The 17,710-nt window shown below is 44.9% G+C and overlaps 1 protein-coding gene across 4 annotated transcripts in view; it reads right to left on the bottom strand.

The window, feature by feature from the left end:
- Positions 1-17,710, bottom strand: part of LOC124555142 (elongation of very long chain fatty acids protein AAEL008004-like) — a 913,230-nt gene that overhangs the window by 36,698 nt on the left and 858,822 nt on the right. For all 4 annotated transcript variants that reach the window (XM_047128953.1, XM_047128952.1, XM_047128955.1 and 1 more), the window contains one exon: positions 8,837-8,942. In XM_047128953.1, coding sequence (XP_046984909.1) covers positions 8,837-8,942 — 106 coding nt within the window. The remainder of the gene's footprint in view (positions 1-8,836; positions 8,943-17,710) is intronic.

Below are 17,710 nucleotides of genomic sequence, written 5' to 3'. Positions count from 1 at the left end.
GACTTTCGAGCAGCCCTCGGCAGCTGCATGCGAACAATAGGTTCTTGGTGCAGGTAAAATCGGCCCAAAGAGAGAGAAAAAGGTGTCACATCCCGAAAAGACTACATCAAAATATATTCCATAATCAGCCATCTTGTTTTACGATGGATATCACCCTATCACGTGTAAATCATCAACTGTGAAATTATAAAAGTTAGTAATTTTATGTACGAAGTTCTCGCGTATATCTTAAATTCCTTCCTAGGAATTTGTTTAAAATCACATATTTTCCTTTGCCTTTCGTTCTCAAACTTTTTCGAAAATATTTATAAATATAATACAGTGAGCATTATTTCTGTTTATTTTCATTGTAAGTTACGTAAAAATTGAAGATAAAAGTTAAATTTCAGCATGGGGATTCGACCCCACGACCATCTGGCCATCACTCCTTAATTTTTCCGCTACACCAGTCGCTGTGTGTCGAGGACGCTAACATAAATGGCTCATGCCACACCTGAGCCGAGTCAAAAACGCTATTTCTTTTCAAAACTCTTGGCCCTTTGTAGCTCCCGCTTCCGTGACTTTCACTTCTAGCCGAACCCTGCATATGCCACACATTTGGACTAAATCAGTGATGAGGAGTAGGCGCGGCCCCCTCGTTAAGGCATTCTTCCTTGCAATTGCTAAAATGCAACCGTGGTTACCCAAATCTGTTCACACTTTATTAACTGATACTACAAATAATACATTTTAGAAGACATCAATGTACTGCAGTCAACCTCCCACTCCAACGAAAATTTAAAAGGGGAATAATACGAATTCTCATTCTTTCATCATTGGATGTGCTACTGAATTCTGTATAGGTACAGTTTACTAAATGCAGTAGCGTTCAGTTGGTGAAAGTACGCTAAAAATGACTGCACAATCTCATGTACAAATATGCATTTCGACGGAGAATGTTTTTGTTGCACAATAGTACGCGGCACAATAACTACGTACTTTCACTGATACTAGAAAGCACACTCAGTGGCAAGAAGCAACACAATTCAAGGCAGAAATACATACTCATTCAGTGACAAGACGCCATAAAGCTGAATACCAATTCTGTCAAAATCCGCTAACATGGAGTTCTCCATCAGATGCAAGAAAGTACAAAAAATGAATGCAAACTGTAAGATAGTAGAATATGAGCAATATACTTACAACTCATTTAAATCGAGTAGTTCACACACGTATTCATAGGCAGGAACAAATGTTCACAGAACTAGATTAGTTTTTGGATGGGGTCGACTTGAGCAAAACAGTTTTATCTTTTCTTCTATTTCCCAGACATGATTCGCTGAAGTTAGAGCATCATCAGTGGTCTTTTGTTTTTTTATTAAACAGGAAATATGCTCTTTACATATAAATTTGAGTTTTTAAGAGAGTATTTGCAAATTTGAAAAACATGAAGTTTTTTATGTATATATCTTGTTACAACATACTGCGGTTTTCCTGGTTTTTACGTTTTTTATTTTACTTGTTTTCTTTCACAGTTTGTCATCTGCAACCATACAGAACATAAATGTAGAAAAAATTATTTACTTCGACATTTTACGGCTTGGAATATTGTAGTTACGCCTAACATTAACCAATTCTATGTGTAAGATTGTATGTGTGTGTGTGTGTGTGTGTGTGTGTGTATTTGTGTGTGTGTATTTGTTTGTGTTTTTGCAATAAGTTTTCTGATTTTCCAATTATCTTGAATGTGAAAAATGCACTATGTGACTTTCACTGTCATGAAAGCAAGATGGCGGGCAATTGAACAGTTGTTGCGTTTCGGGCAGGAGTTTAGAAACTTTGTGAGATGTATCTATCATTTTGAAAAGCTCAGATTTGTGTGTGTACAGATAATAACGTGCATTTCTCTTGTTTACTAGAAAGAAAACAAAAACCCACAGATGATACTGTAACTTCAGTGAAACATGTGAGGAAAAAAGAAGAAAAGATAAAACTGTGTTTTGCTCACGTCGGAACCCCTCCAAAAAGAAATCTATTTGTAAGAAAACAAGGTTCAAATGGTTCAAATGGCTCTGAGCACTATGGGACTTAACATCTGAGGTCATCAGTCCCCTAGAACTTAGAACTACTTAAACCTAACTAACCTAAGGACATCACACACATCCATGCCCGAGGCAGGATTAGAACCTGCGACCGCAGCGGTCGCGTGGTTCCAGACTGAAGCGCCTAGAACTGCTCGGCCACTCCGGCCGGCTAGAAAACAAGGACAGAAGAACTTCAACCTCAACATGATCACAGAACACTATGTGACGAAATCAACTTCAGTTTGATATGAAACAAAAACAAATATGGGACCCTTTACTCCACCCAATATTAGCTTGCGAGCAAAAATCAAGCACGAAACAAGCAACATATTTGCAATGCAATTCAAAGAGCGCAATGATCACCAGAAGCCGTAATCAGGAATACAACGTAATGAAACCAACTTGCGTTTACTACGAAACGAAAACAAGTTTGGACGACTTCTAATCCACCAACAAGAAACCGAGATGATGGAGTGATAAACTTGCAGCGCTCCTAGTGACCTGACAGCGAATCAAGGTCGTTTCACTGGAAGTCCCTATATGAGTTTCATCCTCTTTATAGTTGATGGCGCTAGGTCTAAAACAACATCACAGAGGGATACAAACACAACAAGCAAGAAATAAGCAATGAACATTAACAGGAACACAGGCTACACAACCGAGTACATATGACAAATGCGAGGGTCGTTCAATAAGTAATGAAACAATTTTATATCATTGGGGGAGGCATCTGTCGTCATCGCAACAAGGTCACACAAACCTGTCCATTCTCTCACGTGCCGGCCAGTCGCACACAGCTATGACTCCTTCAGTGGTGGAACGTGCGGACTCTTTCTTTCTAGTTGACAGACGGATCACAGCCAAACACCTCGCTACTCAACAGGACGTCACTGTTGGTAGAGCTAACAAAGTCGTCCACCAGTTGGGGTACTCAAACGTTTGTGCCCTCTGGATTGCTCGCCTCCTAAAGAGCAACGAAGGACCATCTGTACGGAACTGATTGCGCGTTACGAGGCTTATCGTGATAGTTTTTTGTCGAACATCGTTACAGACGACGAAACATGAGTTCATCGCTTCTAGCTGGAAACAAAACGGCAATCCATGACGTGGCACCACGCTCCTTCTCCGCCGAAGATAAAGTTCAAAACTGTACCCTCAACCAGTAAAGTCATGATGACGAACTTCTGGGGCTCTGAAGGGGTTATTCAGTTTGTGTCCTCCTCATGGTACAATGATCAACTCTGAAATGTATTGGGCTACATTCAGGAAATTGAAGAAACGACTTGAGAGTGTTCGTCGTCACACGAGCTTGCGCACCCTAGAGTACAGAAAAATTTTCTCTTCGACTTATGCTCTAGTCTACTGTCTGATCGGCACCGTAATTAAGGTGACTACATGTAATAATATTAATGCACGACTGGGATATTTTAATGCAGTCAAACGTAGATTAACCTTTACTCAACACCAATGATCAGTAAAAACCTCCATACTTTCCCTTGAGCAACTCCTCGCTCCTCCCCCCTCTCTCCCCGAAATAGTTAGCAAGCTGATACAGTCCTACAGTATTTTCTGGAGTATATTTCCTGGCTGCTACAGTAGTCTGTTGTTTCGTGTTTGTCGTTGCATTGCTTCAGCTCACTTCTTAATGAAACGCATTAGCATTCCAATTAAACAGGCATGGCATGCACATAGTTGCTCACCATACTTAAAAACTGTTCATTACACAAGAGGTACGGTATGTCTTAACTTGTGTCAAATTTACTCTGTTAATATGGTGCTGCAACTAAATGATGCTTATGACATTGTTTGTAGAATACAGTCGAAGAAATCATTCGCGATTATCATCGTACTTTCTTAAATCTAGGTCTTTACTTTTTTGTTTTTTAATTTAACATATTTTTAATATAAGATTTGCCTATGCAGAACACAGCCTGTATAGAGCATATGATATACAGTGCATTATAAAATGAAACAGAAAATGATGATGGGTTTAGGCCACTCAACAGCATGATCATCAGCGTCCCTACTGAATATCAACGTACACATCTCGTGGTTTGAGCGATGTCTGATCTCACAAGGAAAATTGCTGTACCGACTCCCAAGGAACATACATTAGTTTTTTTCAGAATGTGTGGCTATGTCGACACAAATATGTTGTTCGTCACTGGCAAAATCAAAGTTATCAGTTATGAGTTAGCTCGCCGTGCATTAAAATCCAGCAATCGGTTGGAAAAACGTCCTTATGACAAATTGCCTGTTAGCTTCTGTCTCGGTTTTTTCGGCCGACGTTTGTTTGATGTTTTTTCTCACGTTTCGCCAACATGAGTGCCTGGCATTGTCAAAGCTTCATCCTTCATTGTTGGTGTTGGACAGGAGTCGACTTCGCGGCCGCACATTATGTGTACCTGGCGTGCCAACGTCGAAGGGCTTTTCCGCGGCCATTTCCGCTGCGGTTCTCCCCTTGTTACCTTGCAACGGTAGTTCGCGGCAGTATTTCGGAATCCAGGAACCGTTCACCTTGAGGCTTTCTTTTTTCTGGATACTGGATGCCCGTGCTGCAGCGAACGGCCACTGTAGGCAGGAGAAACGCAGCGGAAATGGCCACAGAAAAGTCCTTGGACTTTGGCGCACCAGGTACATTTAATCTACGGCCTCGAGATCGACTCCAGTCCACCACCAGCAATGGAGGGCGAAGCTTTAACGATGCCAGCCACTTGTGCTGGTGAAAAGTCAGATAATTCATCTAATAAATATCGAATGAAGAACCCGAGACAGAAGTCAACAGACAATTTGTCAATAAGTGACCACGAAAGACGTAACAGTTTTGTTCGCTATTAAATGAACAGTCATTCTTGTGTAATGGAACTCTGTTCTCTGCTCTGAAGAATACTATTTGTAAACAGAAATACAAAACTAAAACTGAAGACGTTTCATTCCCCCCCCCCCCCCCCTACCCCAACACACAGCTGTAAGGTCCTTTTTATCGCTTAGTAGCGAATTGCAGTGGGAGGTGAATCTTTGGACTGCCAGATTCTGGTGCTGGCGAAACATCTGACAAAAGTTTAAACAAAACTTGGCCATAGATACCGATTCCTAGTTTAGTTGAAGTAAGCCTGTGGCAACCAAAGCAAAGAAATGACAACTAAATGTGAAACTACAGTACATTTTTCGTAAATATTCAGTAAAATTTATAGGTAGTACATACCTTATCTTTTATCTTCATGAACATCGACATGGAGGCCAGAGATTAACATGCAAAGTGTGAGCGGCGGACACATGCTTCCTCCGAATTGGCCAGTCGCAGGGGGGGTCATACACAGTGCAGTGCAGTGTTTTCATTGTAGTTTGCATTTATCAGTCCAAGACACACATTTTGGATCTGGGTTCTCATCTGGTTAATGAGTAAGTCGTGGGTGGGGCTATAGACGGACATCATCCGTGATTTAGGTACCGGCACTGAATGTATCATTTTCAGTATGGACTGTACGAAACCGTGACGAATTCGCAGGAATGGCTCTGTTATCGCCACTGACGAAGTATCTGTTCATTTTATATTTTGTGACTATGAAGCAACAAAAACTCGCATAGAATTTGACGCATTTCGCTGTAATTGGAAAGAACACGGTCTGTGTTAAAAATAAGGGAGAAAAAACTACTTTGTTGAAGATGAGATATGATAGAAATTTTTTAACCTGGTTCTTTGTCTGACAATTCTACAGCTCAGAAGTTTCACAGACACGTCTCAGTCTCTGGTTTAGGCGCAGAACTTATATCCAAACCAGAAGACTTCCTCCCGTTCTGATAACGACGGCTGTATCCATATTTAAGAGTGAGACAAATTATCTTTAATACCGACCAACTTTGAAACGTGATACAAAAAATTCAATAATTGAAAATTTCGTGTTCGCTGTCGTTTACTATTCTCTACAGCAGACGATCTCGTATTTTCAGACTTCTAGGTGGCGGTCTCCTGGAAGAAGTCAAAATCTTTCAAGAGATGCACACGGGATAAGTTTCTCTTCGTGAGCATAATTTCTTTAGATAATCAGTTGTTTGAACGTTCAATAACCAAACGGATGCTCTGAGTTGCCGAAAAGATGACTGTCGCGCTGACCCAAACGTAATTTCAGCAGGCGACAGTGCTTCGAACCTCCTCGACTATCCTAATCGGCAATGAACATTGATTGCTACAGAATGGTAAAAAAATATACTACTGTTCTAAGCGAAACCATTACAGACAATTGCGGTTATTTTGTGCAATCTCGTGGCGTCAAGCTCCTTTCTTAAAGGAACAGTTCCACTGTTCCAAGAACGATCTGCAAAGTGGCGCATTTCTTTTCACGGTATCCTCCATTTCTGTTATTTTTTGGAACATTCAACAATAAACAAAAAATGAAACTCAAACTTATTTTACGTCCTTAATTAAGAAGGAAACACTGCACTACTAAAACGTAATAATAAGGAAGTATACAAGAAAAAATTAAAAACTGATATATGTTATTTACAAGACGCTTAGTATTTTTTCCTCTCGCTAATTTCTATTAATTTAGGAATAATTATAGTGAATATGCGATGCTAATTAGTGTAGAAGTGTTTTCTTCCTTTACTCCTGAGGTTTTGCCAGATTTATTGCATTTCCTTCGGAAAGCCGCTTATTTTCATACATGTGTTTCGAGAAAGTGACTTAGAATTTGTTACTTTTCAATCAAGTTTTACTCAAAATGAAAAAAGAAAAAAATTGTGTGCGTCAAATTGGTCCGAATATTCCTTTTACGAACAGAACGCTCCTACCAGTTTAAATACATCATTTAAAAATTCCACCTGTAGTACCGTAGATGAAAAAGTGGCCTTCTCATTTATCAGAGTCTCCAGAGCGGGCTGAGTGCAGAGCGTCGATTTTAGTCAGATAGCACCAAAAACTTAAAGTTGTTGACGTGTACATGAAATACAATCTTCAGCTGTATAATGGAATGACGACACTGAACAGCTGAAGGTTGTCCACATTCGCAACTACGAATACATCTAATGTATTTCATAACAGCTGTAGTCGCCGCAGTTCCTGTTCCTTCGGATATGCATACACTGCAATATCGTTGTTGACGTTTTGTGTGTTGGCTCGTGTCTCGGGATCTTCGGCTGACATTTGTTTAGTTGTTTTTCCGATGTTTCGCCAGCACGAGTTGCTGTCATTGTCAAAGATTCACCCGCCAACCCCACTGTTTAGTGGCGGATTGTAGTGGAGGGTGAAACTTGGCAATTTCAGACTCTGGTACTATTTACGGATTACCAGGCTAAGTCAGTGATTAACTGAAAATAGCTTGGTAAACAGAACTTAATACGTAATTCTCAATGCGGAGAAATCATTAGAAGTAGAAGTAGCATCGTACGCACCCCGGGATATCGTGAGAGGCCCTTTGCTGTTCTCAGCACGCATAAATGATGCAATAAATAATATCGGTCGCTTTCTGAGACGTTTCACGGCCAACTCTACTATAAACACTTGAGTCACGTCATTAGAAAGTTGTCGCAAAATGAGAAAGACCAGCAGACGATTTCTCCTGGAACCCTCCACTGTTTTTCGGTACACAGGAAAAAAAAAAAAAAAACTACAGATGAATAACCGCGTCTGAAACCGTCACCCACCTAGGCAACAGTTAGTCGTATTTATAGGAGACAAGTGCTGTCTACGCAGCTGTTAGCTCCATCATCTCCACTGTCAATCGTGGCAATCAGTAGCTATCACCGAATAACAAACTCACGTTTGCTGCCGAAGGGGTTTCCTAGTGGCACGCGCCGGCGCCTGGAGCTCTGTAGCGACGTTGGATGGCGTTTTTGGACACGGGTTCGCATCCTCGATTTGTTCTCAGGACGCCCTCTACAACTCTTCGAAGTTTGTAGCAACATTTTTGGGACACCCTGTATATTGATGCGAAAGTAAATAAAACTATCGCGTACCGAATTATCTTTCAAAGCTTAAATGAAGCTGCTGTTGGGCGCTAGAGTTTGATACGAGTAGGAATAACAGGTGTTGCTGATCTAATAATTACATGCACAGCAACATTTTCCGCTAAGTTGTGAATCTTAAAGAAATGCCACTTTCACTTACTTGCATGAGTGATAGGTTGCTATAACTTCCAATTCAGGGTCAAACTTTTCCTAGGTGACATTATAAATTCCCTGTAACTTGCGACTGGAATATCTTCTCAAAGCATCTGTAAACTGTTATGATCAGTGTCACCATTCATAAAGGGTGTTTTAAAGCCTTTGCTACAAACGTTTAGGGTTAATCACATCATGGGGAACAACTTTTGCTACAGACAAAATGTTCATTCACCCTTCTCTTCGACGGCTCGCGTCCTTCACTATTGGCCAGCCCTGGGAGGACGAGATTCCACCGAAATAGCAGGGGTGCAATATAATACCTACCCAGTGAATTGATAGAGTGATTTTCAACACGAAAAATTTTCTAAGCGTAGAAAGACATTTTAGAAGCGAATTAGAAACTTTAATTTTGTCCATCCTACCGCCTTTTAAGCGGAGAAGATGACTGGATGATACGTAACACACACTGCATATGCACGCCACGGAGTAACTACATCCTGCCACTTCTGGAGAGCATACACAGTCTTAAACGACACCTAGCGTCACCGGGAATCATCAGCGATCGCTTAGTCTCTAAGAAGAATAGTTCCTCATGACGTGATCTGTAGATGGTTGGCGCAAAGACTTTGAAACATCCTGTGTAGAACAAAGAGCAATCTGTAATGTCTTACCCGGTGCAAACTTAAGACCCATCCAGACGCTCATCGGCATACACCCGTGGTGGATCACGTGCAGGTTAGACACTTGTTTGTTCTTCTTCCTCAGGATGAAGAAAAGCTGCAAAAAAGGAACACATTCAGCAATTTTAAAACAAACCTCTTTGCAGACGTCAAAATACGAGGGCTATTTGTTTATTAAGGTGTCATCGATCTCGAAATGTAAACCACAGAGAAAAATCAAAAATTTATTATTTGCAAGAGTTAGCTACTTCTTTACCTAGACACTGCTCCAGCTTAGGCATTTGTTTTAGCGTTGTGCCATCTTTTCAGCACCCTCATCAGAGAAGGCAGCCGCCAGTGCTTTCCGCCAGTGCTTTCCGCCAGTTCTCTACGATTGTTTGTGACTTGTTGTCTGTGCCAAAATTTTGTCTTCTTAGTCAGTGGTTCATATGAGCAGAGATAAATATCAGAGAGAACCAAGTCCGGGCTGTGTGGTGGATGATCAGACACTTCCCATAGAAAACGCTGCGGGAGCGTCTTCATTGCCCCCGCAGTACGCGGCCGAGAATTGTCATGATGAAGGAAGCATATTACGGTTACGTTACGTGGGCTGCATGTAATCAGGTGAAATCTCTCAGCAGCACTCATACTTGGCGGAAGAGACTTTTTTTCTAAGCATCTTTAGGTGGTCACTGAGCGCTCGGAACTGAAAAGAGCGATGTGACGCGATCGACGGGCATCCTAGAGACACTGCCGAACACATCTAAGCTCCAGAGTATTTTCACTGTGGTTTCCATTCCGCGACCGAACAGACCTTAATTAACGAATGGTCTGCGTAGATTCAGTACAATGATTCACTCTTTTATTTCTAAAATAGTTGTCAGTTAGTTAGTTATTCGTCCACATATTTTACAATGATGTTAGACCAGCCAACTTAACACAACAAAAAACACAATTAAAGTTAACAATAGAACGTAAACAATGACTCATTCTTACACGCAGGCATACAGTTACATACAAGTCCAGATTCACAAGAAATTCAACATTGTGCACAATTTTCTTATATCTATACATATCTGCAAATTAATCATATGGCACCAGATGTCCGCTAACAATTATGCCAATCCTTGAACTGTCATTAGAAGCCATCCAAAATGTATTTTATAGAATAGTGTCGATATCTGGCTAGTTTAAGGGCCGGAAATCAGTTCGAATTCGTTGACTTGCACCTCAGACCACAACAGCACAATTTTAGTCTTGTAGCACTAACAGTTGTCCTGTTGAAAAATTCAGTGTTTCGTAGGAAACGGATGTCAGCAACAATAGGATGCAAGTAGACTGCAGAATTATTGCCATAGTTCGCATCTTCAAGATGTCTTCTTCAACGACTGCAGGGAGACCCGGGTATATATTTCCGATAAAAAGTAGTTGGACTGCGTATTTATTGCAGAGCTTTTTTTGAATACGCGCTCTCTTGGAAGCTGGCGTATCATGTTAAGAACATTGATATGACTGTATGGTCCATTACAGAATCCCACTACCTGTATGTTAGAAGTATTGACCCTGGCTGTTGAGACACTTGTCCCACTGTGACACAAGGAGGTGAATGGCTGTCTCATAAAATTCACGGGGATACGATGCTAACCAGTCCTGCACGTACAGCTGGACGTCGCCGTCCACACGAGCGCAGGAAAGGTTATGCTCACGTTCTTCTTTGACCGAGATGGTCCCCCTCTGATTCACTTCCTGCAGCACGAGACAACAGTGAATGCCCAGCGTTACTCGCAAACATTGACCACCCTTCGCCAAGCGATCAATTCAAAACGACCAGGCAATCTCACTCGTGGGGTCATTCTGCTCCAAGACAATGCAAAGCCTCATACGGCCAATACAGTCGCGGCACTCCTGCAGAAATTCAAATGGGAGGTTCTCGGCCACCCTCCATATAGGCCGGACCTCTCCCCCTGTGATTACGCCATTTTTGGTCCCCTTAAAAAGGCCCTGAAGGGCAAACGATTCGCCTCAGACGACGACGTCCAGCTGTACGTACGGTTAATATCGCAGCCCCGGGAATTTTATGAGACAGCCATTCACCGCCTTGTGTCACAGTGGAACAAGTGTCTCAACAGCCAGGGTCAAAACTTCTAACATACAGGTAGTGGTTTCTGTAATTATGTCTCCAGCTCGTTTCCTCTTGAACGCCCCTTATATTTAGTCACGCTTCGCGTCCCTACATTTCAAAAGTTGACAGAAACGCACAAAGACACATTTGGTGTTGTGCGATTAAGGTATGAACTCACTGTGTTGTACGTATTTCACAAATTCGTTGACCAACTCCCCTACATAAAAGAAAACACTACCCTGATGCCTTGGCGCTTCAATCTGGAACCGCGCGACCGCTATGGTCGCAGGTTCGAATCCTGCCCCGGGCATGGATGTGTGTGATGTCCTTAGGTTAGTTAGGTTTAAGTAGTTCTAAGTTCTAGGGGCGTGAGGTCGGTCGCTTGACGGCGCGTTCGGCGCGGCCCTGCCCGTTGCCGGCGCGCCGTGAGGCACGGAGGCTCGCACTGGGGCGTATCGCTTCTAGTCGGGCGTGCCGCGGCAGTCCTCACAGGGGAAGTGATGCGTCTCTCATAGCCTCTCCTTCCCAAGTGGCTCTTTCCGCCTTTCCGTGGTGCCAGATGTTAAGCTCGGCATTCTGCCTTGCGACAAAAGGGAGAGTTGCGACCCAACCCGATGCGAAAGCGAAGGGTGCGTGGCACAGGGGGAGCTGTGTCGAGGGACCGAACACCAGTCCCTTTCTGTTCGCAAGGCACAGACCAGCAGGTGCTCTGCATGCCGGCGATCTCGTTTGTCGGCGTGGGATCGCGGCGCGAGTCGGCAAGGGTGCTTCGCCGCGCCCCTGGGTAACCGGGGCGTGTTCTGCCAAACCCAGGTGATGGTAACATCGCCTGGGCCAGGTTAGATGGGTCCAGACCGCCGAACGTCTGGGGGACCGGCCCGCCACCTGAGTAGGAGTGGGTCCTTGGCCGAGAGGTGGAAACTCGGGCAAGTAGGTGGCGAAGGGCGAGGGGTGCATCTGCCTCTCCGGAGTGCGGGGTGCAGCTGCCGAGGAGCGTCGCGTGAAATCGTCGATGACGGAGTTACCGAGGGGGACCAGTTCACTGGCGACGGTGCGCTGAACCCGGCAGTTCGGAAGTGCCCTTGACCTAGCGGCGTGGTCGGTGGGCGAGCTGCAGAAGTCCCCCCCCCCCCCCCCCCCCACCCATGCCAGAGGAGCCGGTCCGGGGTAAGAGACGGGCTCCCACCTCCTTTTTATCACTCGTACAAAATGGCGACACCAGAAACGAGTGATACGAGTGCGATTTCGAGAGCTTCTCTTGCGCCTGATCCCTCTCCACAGGACGAGGTGGGACAGGCAGAGGACGATTGCTCAGTGATGAAGAGGCACGCTAAAATTACGCTGCTCCTGGAGCAAAGCATAAAAAATGGGAAAATAAGCCAGGCAGCAATCTCGCAAATAAAGAATGAATTGGCTGCATGGGCAATTGCTCACGCAAAACTGGAAGGACGTGTAGAGGAGCTACAGAAAGAGAATACCTGATTGAGACAACAACAACAACAACAACCGAGCAAGACCTGGGCGACTGTGGCTGCACAAGCCCCCACTAAACAAAACAACACGAAAGAGACCATAGACAGGATGACTAAGAAACAAGAGACGGCGGTCTTTCTCAGGACCTTGCCTGGACAAGATACAAGCGTCAAAAGAATCCAGGAACTTTTAACCACCACGATTGACCCTGTGAAAGACAAAATAAAGATTAAGCGAGTTAAACCAAGCCGAAACTCGGTGACTGTAGACGTTGCGTCGGAGGAGGACAAAAACAAGCTGCTTGAGAACCCGAAATTAAACGCAGTTGTAAAGTGTGAACCGCCAAAAAAGAGGAGCCCCTTAGTTATACTGTACGATGTTCCTACAGTAATGACAAACGAGGAACTATGTGAGGCAATTAGGAAGCAAAACTTTGAGAGCATGAACGAAAATGATTTCAAAAACAGCTTCAAATTGAGATTTAAGACGGATCCTCGGGACCGTGATGTCGTGCATCACGTTGCCGAGGTCTCCGCAACAGTGTGGAGGCAAATTACAGCAATGGGCAGACTATACGTGGGATTCCACGCAATAAACACAAAAGACTACATTGTGGTACCTCGTTGTCACAATTGCGGCGACTTGGACCACATTCTGAGGCACTGCACCAGGGGGTCAGCCTGCTCCAAATGCGGTCACACCCGAAAAGATTGTAAGGCCACAGGCGTCTGCATCCCCTGCAAGAGTCGTGGTAAAAAGTCTTGTGGAGCCACAGGACGGAACTGCCCTACCTACAGGATGCTCGAACAAAGATTAATATCACGAGCTGATTATGGCTGAAAACGGCATACCAAGCAGGATGCCAAAGCATAAATCCCCGAGCAAAAGGAGGAGGGATGCTATGAGAGCAAGCAGATTCAGGAAATTCCTGAAGTCGCTTACCAGCGCTGACGTACCAACAGTCGACAAATCAATACAAACAGAGTCCCCCACTAGGGACATTGACATTCAAACTGAGCTCCCCTTAGTGATCAGAGCACCCTCCTCCCAATGCCAGGACACGCTGCCGACTAAAGATCCAGAACGGCAAGAGCATCCTGTGGTAGCGACAGATAAAGCTGCAAAACCTCTTCAAGAAAACAAGATAACAAGCTCCACCGCCAACTCCGTCACAAAAGTGGTCAGGTTGCCACCCGTAGATCCGGTGAGGGTGTACCCGAATCTCGAGTACACCATGCAACTATCCAGGCTGGAGCAGCCGACTACCCTGACCACTGCCTTACGACATGTGGTCCGAGTAGGACACGAGAACGGACGGAGGGTAACCTTCTCGGTGATGGAGGCTGTGGACAGAATACAATTAAAGTCAGTGAACCTCCCCACTGACTTCGGAGAACTGCGCGACCTACTCAAAAAGGTTTTTGAAAGACGAGGAGAAAAATTTGACCTGGATGAAATCTACCATCAATCAGGGATGGCAAACGGACGACTAGCATATGACTGGAACAAAACCTGGCCACATGACCACATACACACTTACTTTCCATGACGACCAAAATAAAAATAGGACAGCTCAATACTCATAACAGTCGACTAGTAATGCAGGAGCTCCGTAAGGAAGTGGTGGAAAAGAGACTCGACATACTCTGTTTACAGGAGCCGTACTCTCTGGCTGGAAAAGTTGCGTTCACTGCCGCGACATGGCAAATCGTCAGCAGCGGGGATACCCCCAGAGCGGCCATCCTGGTAACAAACACCGCACTGCGCGTAACACCTCTGTCACAGTACTCAAATAGCCATTGCAACGTCGTGGAGATACAATCTCCTGCTGGAATTGAAATTATCATTAACATGTACTTCCAGTACGGAGACAGAATCGAACAGCACATAGACCATCTAGTGAGTGTGGCCACGGCGTTGCGGGGACGCAAAATCATCATAACTGCTGACATAAACGCCAAATCCCCCCTATGGTACAGTGGCACAAGGGATGAAAATGGTGCTAAAGCAGAAAAAATGATTATGGCTCTTCAACTAGTGGTGGCAAACAGACCAGGCAATGCCCCCACCTACGTGGCCGGAGGGGGGTCAGGGTACAAACATTTATGTGACGTTGGTCACGGCAAACGCAGTGAATATGCTCCAAGAGTGAAGAGTGGTAGACAACGCCACCACTAGTGATCACAATTTAATTACGTCTATTGTAGGAAATAGAGAGTGCCACTGGGCCAAGGGGTGGGAGGTGCAAAGAAACTTTAGGAAAACAGATTGGGAACGCCTAGCCAGAGAGTGTGACATTCTTCCATTACCAGAAGGGGACGCACGACAGGACTTTAACGTGGACGACAGAGCCGAGGGGCTGGTACGCGCAATAACAAGGGCGATTAAGGCGGCCGTACCAACCAGGAGGAGGGCCATGGCGGCCACACCGTCACCATGGTCAGCCGAGCTACAAGAACTGCGACAGTCTGTCAGAAAACTGAGAAAGCACTACCAGCGCAGTGTCGTCTGGTGGGGAAAGCAAAGATGGCTGCAGTTATACCGGGAGGCAAAAGATAACTCCCAAAAAGAGCTACAGAAGACCAGAATAAAAAGTTGGGAAACTTTTGTAACCAACCAGCTGGCCCTCGACCCTTGGGGTGTACCATATAGATTAGTGAGGGAGAAGATACGCTCCCCAACGATGTTATCAACGATCAGGCACGGGGACGGGATGACGGAATACTGGCAGGAAACTGCCGAGGTCCTCCTCCGGTCCCTGTTGTCTGACGATGACAGGAATGACGACACTGAAGAGCAGCGTCAATTACGGAATGAAGACCTTGCTAAGCATGTAAATGACGAAGCGGTCCTCCCCTTCTCTGAGGAGGAGGTTGCCGCTCTCATCAAGTCTCTAAAGAAAGGAAAAGCCCCCGGGCCAGACGGAATTGTGGCGGAGGTGGTGCAGTTCTTAGCCCCACAGCTAGTTGCGCCGCTCACACATCTCTTCAACGAATGCCTCAGGCAGGGCAGATTTCCACAAATATGGAAAGCCGCAAATGTGGTAATCATTAAGAAAGGCTCTGAGAAGGACCCTGCTGAGACCAAATCCTACAGGCCCATTTGTCTGCTGGATGGCTTTGGCAAACTTCTCGAAAAATTATTAGCTGACAGACTGACTGCACACCGCATGCTGCATGGGATGAGCAACAGGCAATTCGGTTTCAGACCGGGGCGATCGGCATCTGATGCAATCGCCTTGGCGGCCGAGGTCTGCGGCTCAGCCCCGTGTAAGTATGTTGTTGGCATCATGGTGGATATCAGTGGCGCCTTTGACAACCTGTGGTGGCCTTCGCTTTTCTCCTGCCTTCGGGAGAAAGAGTGCCCAGGGCTACTATATGGCTGTCTGAGGAGCTATTGTGAGGATCGGGAGGTATGGCTATCATCCCCTAGCGGGAAAGTCGGGAAAACTATCACCAAGGGTTGCCCCCAGGGCTCCGTGTTGGGTCCCCTTTTCTGGGACATCCACATGGAGCCTCTTCTGGACAGCCTGCAACAGAGCGAAGAGGTGCTAGAGGTGATAGCCTACGCTGATGACCTCCTCCTGCTGGTCGGCGGCCGAAGTCGCGAGGACAGAGCCGAAAATAAAGAGAGCAATAGACAAACTACAACTATGGTACCGCAACACCAAGATGACTATCTCACCAACCAAGTCGACTTATCTATTACTCAAAGGACAGCTAATGAGAAATCCGACCGTGAGAATTGACGGTACGCCGGTTCTTCGGAGACGAGAAACGCGCTACTTGGGAATCATCATCGATGAAAGGTGGAACTTCGCAAGGCACATTGAAACCGTAACCCAGAAAGCACTACAACTACTAAATAACCTGACTTCCATCGGACATAAGAGATTTCACCTTCCGCCTCATCTAATTAAGCTTTATCATAATAGTATACTGACGTCAATAGTGGGTTACGGCTCGGGAGTCCGGGCTCACAGGTTCACGAGGGTGGTGCCCGCTGTGACGATGAGAAGAGTAGAAAGGAACATGTTACTAAGGTCCGTGGGAGCATACAGAACATCTCCGGGAGGAGCCCTGTTAATCATAATGGGGCTCTGACCCCTGGATATAAAGATAAGGGAACAGGCTACATGGTATTGGGCCAAGAAAGATAATATCACAAAAGTAGAGGATATTATGGGGGCACCAGTTAGGGAAAAAGGGGAGATACGGGGAAGGGGTGAAGATCTATGGCAGGAGATATGGGAGTCAGATGAAGCTGGTAGAAGAACCTTTCAGTTCCTACCAGATGTTAAGGAAAGAATGAAAATGAAATACTTCGAGCCAACTCGGGGATTGTTCCACTTTCTCACTGGTCATGGCCCCTTTCCGACTTATCTATGTCGGTTTGGGAAAAGGGCAACGCCCGCGTGCGACTGGGGCGCATCGGAGGGTACTCCTGACCATGTGGTTTACAAGTGCCCCCTTTTCGATGATGTAGCAGACACACTAAGACAACAACTACCAAGTACAAACACTTATGACCTTCTAAGTTAAGAGGAGACCTTTCAGAGACTGAACACGCTAGCTAACGAGGTATCACAAAAAGTATTAACAACTTTTCTGAGAGATCTTCGTGACTAGATAACTAGAAATCCCCGATTGTGACCACTGCCCCAATCCCGTACCGCCTGTTCGTGGATAGGTCGACTTTACAGTTGGAATCCGCCACGTGCAGGACTAGGGGGACTGGGGTGATCCACATCACGAACTGAGACAACGCACCAACTATGACGTAGAATAGGTAGTAGATTTAGTTAAATAGAATAGGATAGTAAGTTAGGAACCTGCAGCGATAAATAACTTCTTGCCTGCCCTGTGCCAGGGGCATGCTCATAGGGATTAGCTCTATGAGCGAGGCATCCAAGTAGGTTTATATTATTAACATTGGCACAACTGTAACGCTGCAGGCAGTTAATACTAACCTTTCGTAGATACTTGAAATTATGCTAACACTAGTAAAATTAGAAGTAGTCTGCCTAGTAATAAATATAGTACTGTCTGTAGTCAAGTAGAATGTAGAAGCTGCTATTATAACACTAGAAATATAAGACCCACTAACCATTAAGGTGGTGGGTCATTATGAATAATCGTTATGGTTATGAAAATTAAGAATTAAAAAAAAAGTTCTAGGGGACTGATGACCTCAGATGTTAAGTCCCATAGTGCTCAGAGCCATTTGAACCATTTGAATGTTTTTCAACTGTTGCAGAACACCAGGAAAGTGTTTCGTTGTTTGATATTATT

The sequence above is a fragment of the Schistocerca americana genome, chromosome X, assembly GCF_021461395.2.
Source record: "Schistocerca americana isolate TAMUIC-IGC-003095 chromosome X, iqSchAmer2.1, whole genome shotgun sequence".
NCBI classification, from domain to species: Eukaryota; Metazoa; Arthropoda; class Insecta; order Orthoptera; family Acrididae; genus Schistocerca; species Schistocerca americana.
Note: the sequence above shows the minus strand (reverse complement) of the source record. Positions and strands in the feature narration are given on the sequence as shown.